This window comes from Crocuta crocuta, unplaced genomic scaffold, assembly GCF_008692635.1.
Source record: "Crocuta crocuta isolate KB4526 unplaced genomic scaffold, BGI_CrCroc_1.0 scaffold613, whole genome shotgun sequence".
Classification (NCBI taxonomy): Eukaryota; Metazoa; Chordata; class Mammalia; order Carnivora; family Hyaenidae; genus Crocuta; species Crocuta crocuta.
Genome location: NW_027528880.1, coordinates 145824 through 152301, shown reverse-complemented (window position 1 = coordinate 152301; position 6478 = coordinate 145824). Strand labels below are relative to the sequence as shown.

Sequence of the window (6478 nt, the reverse complement as noted above, 5' to 3'; positions counted from 1 at the left end):
TGAGGAGACTGAGGCTGGATGGGCGGCCTCTGTGGCCCCCCACGCGGGCGGTCGGGGTCACGCCGTGCTTCTCAGGCCGCCTGGAGAAGGGCCTGTTCTTCGCAGAGAGCGGGGGAGTCGTCACTGCAGGTCTGGAGGGCGCAGGTGCGGCCCGGGCCCCTGGGACGGGAGTGGGGGGCCGGCCAGCCCTGCCCCCCTCACAGCCCCTCCCCACAGCCCCCCTGGGGGCCGCCCTGCCTGCTGTGAGCCTGGAGCTGGAGGTGCGGCCTCAGGGGGCCTCGGGCCTCATCTTGCACCTGGGCGGGGTCCACGCACCCCCCTACCTGCAGCTGCAGCTGCGAGAGAAGCAGGTAGGTGGGCGGGGGCCGCTGCTGCAGGGAGGGGCTGGGGCTAGTGAGGCCCTCCTGACNGGCGGCGGTCTCCTTGGCCAGCAGCCCCGGGCCCCTCCCAGCGCAGCCACAAGCACCCTGTGCCCACAGTAACCAAAGGCGGGAACGTGCTCCAGCTGACGGTGGACACGCGGAGCAACAGCACCCGAGGCCCCGCCGCGGCGGCCCCCGCAGACGCCCTGGCCCCTCTGCACCTTGGGGGCCTGCCCGGTGAGTGTGGCCTGTCTGGGGGGTGCCCCACGCTCACCCCACCTTCTGGTGATGGGGCAGCCGGGGAGATGGGCTCCTGGGGGTCGGTGGCGGGACCCTGGCCCCTGCTCCAATCTGTCCCCCCATCTCCCTCTGCACCCCCAGGGTCTGCGGACACACAGGCTGGGCCCACCTACCACGGCTGCATGAGGAACCTGGTGGTGAACGGGTCCCCCGTCACCTGGCCTCGCTCTGGGGGTGTTCAGGGGGCGGTGGGGGTCAGCGGCTGCCCAGCCACGTAGCGCCGCGGCGCCCCCGAGTCCACAGGAGGGCCGCCCCCGAGGGGTGGGCCCCCGCCTCTCAGAGCCTCCAGGCCCCGCCTCGGCCAGTTCAGGTCAAGTTTGTGTCTACCTGGACTCCTCTAGGTTCTAGGAGTGAGGATTCTTCCTGGAAATGGTTTTTAAGTTATATCTATCTCTTTAAACAAAAGGGTAAAATTCTGTAAACTGGGTTTTTTAATACATTTTCTCTTTCAGCTTTGTTGAGATTTTCCCTCCGATTTTTAATCACACGAGAAATCTGCCTGCTTCTTAAAAATTAAAAAATTACTACTTCTGTTTAACGGAGCGTTGACTTTAATTGTGAAAGGGAAGCGCAGGGGTGGACGTCACCCCTGGACGCACTCGCGGGGGCGTCCCCCCCCCCCCCAACAGCCAAGGCTGGAGGGCGGCGCTCGCACTGGGCCCCCTCCGGGCACACGGGAAGACCAGAGGTGGCAGGTAGAAGACGAGACCTTTATTTCTCAGCAAGCTGACGGGAGGCGGGCGCCGCGCCCCCGGGGCCGGAGGGACGTCAGTCTAAGCTCATGTCTTCCTCCTCGTCCTTCTTCTCCTTCCCGTCGCCCTCCGGCGCGGGCCCGGCGCCGCTCTGCATGGCCTTGGCGAACGCCTCCACGTCTACAACGCATTGGGGCCCGTGAGGCGCTCCTCCCAGATGCGGGCCCGGGGCTGCATGCCGGGGGGCCCGGGGACACTTACCGCCTTTGTTGGCAGCCTCCACGGCCTCGGCGGGCAGCCCGAACTGGCACATGAGGGGGCCCAGCTGCCCGGAGGCCAGCGCGGCACTGAACATGCCCAGGGCCTGCGAAAGAAAACCAGACACCCCTGAGTACGCACTCGGGGAAAGCACGGGGTGGGGGCGCAGGGAAGCTCAGTGACGGGGCGCTCTGCCCCTTGCACCGAGCACACGGCGTCTACCTGCTGGAACTGGGGCGAGGTCAGCGTGTTCTGGATCTCCTCCGCCGTCTGCGGCAGCGACTCCCCGGAGGGGAGGTAGGGCAGGAGGCGCTCCTGGACGTCGGCGTTGGCAAGGATGGGGGCCATGATCTCGGGCGTCAGAACACTGGCCAGGTCAACTAAGGCAGGAGCACGGAGCCATCAGCGGCTCGAGGCCGCCAAAGACCCACGTAGGAAGCCAGCCGCGGATGCCAGGGCCGTGACATTGTTGGGTGCGGCAAGGTGAGGGGAACAGAGGCGACACACGTGCAGGGCAGCGGCTCAGCCTGGGGACGTGCTCAGCCCCGCGCCCTGGAAAGCCAGCCAGCGGGCAGGAAGGGGGCCGCGGGCACCTTCACCCCCCAGCCTGGAGCCGAGGAGCGCGCGTTACCTTGCTGGCCGCCTGCTGGCCCCGCCGGCACGTTCATAGTAGCTAGAATGCTCTGGAGGTCGCTCAGCTGGATGGGCTGGGTGGGGCTGGCTGCGGTGCTGGTTCCATTACCTGAACTGGGTGCGGGGCTCGGGCTGGTCACCGAGGCAGCTGCTGGAGCGGAAGGGGCGGGGGTGGCTCGGGTAGAAGAGGTGGTGGAGGACGGGGTGGCCGCTGCCGACTGGCTCCGCGAGCTGGGGGAGCGAGGGCAGCGATGGAGCGACACACACCCAGAGGTGCCCGCAGCAGCCCTGCCCCAGACGTCCCTGAACTCCTGGGACTCCCGGAAAAGTCTAGACCCTGAAAGGACCCTGCATGGGGGTCTCTGTCCTTCGAACGAGGGGAAGCCTGTGGACACACCAGCGTGGTGGGCCGGGGCGCGGGGCTCACCTGGAGGAAGAGCTGCTCGCCGGAGGCCCTCCGCTCCCCAGTAAGCTGGCCAGGCCTGGCCCTGTCAGGGCCCCCAGCCCCCCTACAAGGGGCAGAGAGACACAAGCTCAGATGCCGCCCTCTCCCAGCCAAGCACCCTGCACAAAACCCAAGGGATGAGGGGAAAGCAGGGGCCACGGGGGGGCCGAGTAGCGACGGCCTCATGCCATCAGGCCCGGGCACTTCCGTCCCAGTCTGCAGAGGACGTGCTCAGCTCACGCTGAGGTGCAGCGAGCGCCACCCGGGCGTGCGAGACCCACGGCCATCCTGCACAAGAGCGGGGGCGGTGGGGGACCAGAGGACCCCAGGCAGGACCCCGCCCCAGCCAGCCGTGCTCTCCTGAAGCACAGGGGCCCTTCCCTGGGAACCAGCATGGGGGACACACGTTCAGAGATCACACGGAGCCAACGAGCAGCTTAAAGGAAAAACCGTTACCGCGAAGCGACCCTGACTACGGTGTGCGCGCCCAGCGCGGGCCGCGGGCTCACCCAGGCCTCCGAGGCCGGCGGGTCCGATGAGCTGCATGAGCTGGCTGTGACTCATGTTCCCCAGCAGGCTCTGCAGGCCGCCCTCGCCTGGAAGACAGGAGCTGCTCAGATTCAGGGCTGTTGCGGGGCTGACATCCATGGGACCCCGGGAAGGCTGGGGGACTCTGGCTGCACACTGGGACCCCTGCCCTCTGGCCGACGGGGCGGAGCTCAGACACCGCTGCTGCACCACCAGAGGGTGGGGTTGGGGACTGTCGTGAACTGGGAGCCCTCCACGTCCCTTTACGACCACCAGCCTGCACCCTCAGGGGTCCAAGTCCTCGCCCTGTGCGCGGACATCCCAGCAGGTTCTGGGAGGTGACCGTTACCGCCCAGTGCAGAGAGCTCATGGCCGCCACTAGCGCCCGCCCCCAGCGCTCCAGGCATCGGCGGGTTGTTCAGGTACTCGTTGACCTTCCGGCAATGCTCCTCGTCCTGGTCCGTCTTGGGCTCCTGTGGGGGCGGGGGTTACACTGGAGCGGCAACAGGGCAGCCCGCCTGCCGCCGACGGGCTTACACACGCGGCGGGGGGGAGCTCGGGCAGGCGGCATTACCTGTGCACAGTCACACAGCACTGAGGACAGGGACGAAGTCCCACAGGATCGCCGGTGCTGTGGCAAAGCTGGTTCTCAGAGTGAGGACACCGAAGCGCTAAAAGCACCCCCTACACACCCAGCAATGCCTTCAGACCCTTCAGAATTGGACCCTTTACGAAACAGTCTAAGAACCACGCCTTCCGGTAACTTGGGTGAAGCCATTAAAAACACCCGGTTATGGCCCCACTGCACACAAGCGGCCCCAGCCGTGGCCTCTCAGGGTCTCTGGGAGCTCAATAAAGAGGCTCTCAGGCACTCGCAGCCAGTGTCCCAAAGCGGCCCCAGGACCGTGAGACAAAGCAGCCACGACTCATCCGTCCTTCCCTGAGCGTGCGCTGCAGGCCTGCCAGGCCTGCAGGGTGCTAGGGACACAGCGGCGGAAGGACAGAGTTCCTCACCCCCAAGGCAGAAGGAAGGGGGTAAGAGTGCAAAATCGGGAAGAACAAAAACGGTAGAGCTGGTGAAACAATTTCTTTTTTAATTATTATTATATATTTTTATTTTCGAGAGCGCGTGCCTGTGGTGGAGAGACGGGGAGCAGAGACAGAATCCCAAGCAGTCTGCCAACTAACAACTTTGGCCCAATGCGGGGCTCGAACCGACAGACCGTGAGATCATGACCTGAGCCCAAGTAGGACGCTGAACTGAGCCACCCGGGTGCCCCCTGGGGAAACATTTCTTGGCAAAACTGGAGAAACAAGCCTGTGGCCCCATCTGTGTGCAGAAGTTTTACTGGTGGACGGCTGCACCCGTGCACGCACTTCTTGTCTACAGCGGCTTCACACGCCTTCGGGAAAGGCACAGCCTGTCTGGCCTAGAGAGAGGAAAACCTTTTCTGCCTCGCTCTAGAAAGTGGCGGAGGGAGGGCAGTAGGCTTAGCCTCTGGTGAAGGAAAGGGGCAACATCTGTCAAAAGTGCAAATGGGGGCACCTGGGTGGAGCAGTCAGTAAAGCGCGGGGCTCTTGATGCCGGCTCAGGTCATGCTCTCACAGCTGTGGGTTCAAGCCCCGTTGTCGGGGTCCATTCTAAGTGTGGAGCCTGCTTGGGATTCTCTCCCTCCCTCCCGCCCCCCCCAAAAGGAAAACCAGCCTGGTGTAAAATTAGTCTTTAACACACCACCTGCAACTAACGGGAGGTGCAAACAGGCCCGATGGCCGACAGGTGGGAGAAGGCCCAGCGCGGCTAAACCAACGGAGTGCCGGCTGCAGCCGTAGGCACCGGGCAGCCCTGCTACAGCGGCCCCAGATACCCCAATGCACACAACTGAGGCGGGGGGAGGCAGGGCTCAGAAAAGCCTGGGAGAGAACACTCCGTTTCTGTGAAAGGAGAAAGCGGTCGACCTTGCTTCCACCGTCTGTGCTCATGGCCGGGGGTGGGGGACGAGCGCATCACGGGCCGCATGGCCGTCGATGCATCAAGACCAGGCCCCGTCCAGAAGCCGCTCGGTGTGCCAGGGAGTTCCGGGTCGTGAAAGGGCACCGGGAGCCCAGCCACAAGTGTGTACACTCTGCAAAAGCCTGCTCTGCTGCCTTCGGCGCTGGGAGCCACACAGAAATTCTCAGGTTCCGCAGCAGTGACACTGGGCCAGCACCGGCTCTAGCGCCGGCGGGCAGGCTTCCACGCTGACCTGGGACGAGGAGAGACAGCACGCAAAGCCCACCTACCTGCATCCAGAAGAAGAGCCGTTTGGACCCTGCCTTAAACTTGAGCACGTAGACCCTCCCGCTGGGGCACTGCGGCACTCGCTTGAACTCACAGTCGTCGGGAAAGATGATCAAATCCTTCAGAGAGCCAGAGGGGAGGAATCAGCGTCCTCACAGGGAAACACGGGCCCCACATCAAGGGAGGGAGGGGCAAGCCACCGAGCAGGGTCTCCACTGGGTGGCGAGGCCAGTGTCACAGACACCCCAACAAGCGCATGAGGGCCGGAGAGGGGCTCGGTGCTGAACAGGGAAGGAGGCTTTTCAGCTTTTCAAGGGCTTTGAACAGAGACGTCTAGGGAATGACATTCCCAGGTGGGTTGAAAGTGGATCTGCGCTGCCCTCAACGAGGACAGACCGCGCTGAACAGAACGAGTGCCCGTGGAGCGCAGTGTTTATGCGGCTCCCTATTCCAGACAAGGTGACGGGAGCCGCCTACAGAGCCGGCGGGGACCCCGACATCCGTGGGCAGCGCGCCCCCAAGAGTAACACGGCTGCTGTGTGTCCGGAACCAAGTGAGGGCGGCTACGCGACCTTCTGGAAAACCGGGCCGTCCTGAGGACCAGACACTTACGTCCTCCACGTTCCCGGAGGTCCTGTCTTTCCAGCAAAAATGAATGAGGGAGTCATCCGTCTGCTGAATGTACACGAGCCCTTTCCGTTTATCTGGGGTGACAGTAGTTCCTTTCAACGACATCTTTCCTGCGCGAAACTCCACCAAATACTTGTTGGAGGAGCCTCGGGAGCCTGGCACCAGGCTTGGAAACAGAGCGCCTGAAGTCGTCATCCTGGGGGAGCGACCAGCATGCAAATCCGATCAGTACCTGGAAGCCCCGATTCCTCCTCCAATGGGACACGGGCGGGACAGAGCGAAAGGCCGCCGCCAGGCCGGGAGAGAAGGGGCCCGCGGCGGCGCAGTCTCCCTGCAGCGCGGCCGCCGGGGC

The 6478-nt window shown here is 64.3% G+C and overlaps 2 protein-coding genes across 2 annotated transcripts in view; one reads left to right on the top strand and one right to left on the bottom strand.

Annotated features, from left to right (window-relative positions):
- The window catches only part of LAMA5 (laminin subunit alpha 5), a 63392-nt gene extending 62192 nt beyond the window's left edge, over positions 1-1200 (top strand). The window contains 2 exon segments of the mRNA XM_077756804.1: positions 409-599; positions 744-1200. Of these exon segments, the coding sequence (XP_077612930.1) occupies positions 409-599; positions 744-880 (328 nt within the window). The 3' untranslated portion in view covers positions 881-1200.
- Positions 1201-1353: 153 nt separating this feature from the next.
- Positions 1354-6344, bottom strand: ADRM1 (ADRM1 26S proteasome ubiquitin receptor). Its single transcript, XM_077756832.1, has 9 exons — positions 6109-6344; positions 5499-5615; positions 3568-3691; positions 3200-3286; positions 2673-2754; positions 2244-2476; positions 1835-1992; positions 1616-1718; positions 1354-1534 (listed from the first exon to the last, which is right to left on the bottom strand). Exons 1-9 carry the CDS (start codon positions 6319-6321, stop codon positions 1431-1433), a joined length of 1221 nt encoding a protein of 406 aa, XP_077612958.1. The 5' UTR covers positions 6322-6344; the 3' UTR covers positions 1354-1430.
- Positions 6345-6478: the final 134 nt, after the last annotated feature.

Coding starts and splice junctions, on each gene's coding strand:
- ADRM1 (XM_077756832.1), bottom strand. CDS start 6,321: ATGACGACTTCAGGCGCTCTGTTTCCAAGCCTGGTGCCAGGCTCCCGA. Junction 3,287..3,567: donor TGAGCTCTCTGCACTGGGCG/GTAACGGTCACC, acceptor CCTGTCTTCCAG/GCGAGGGCGGCCTGCAGAGC. Junction 1,535..1,615: donor GGAGGCTGCCAACAAAGGCG/GTAAGTGTCCCC, acceptor AATGCGTTGTAG/ACGTGGAGGCGTTCGCCAAG.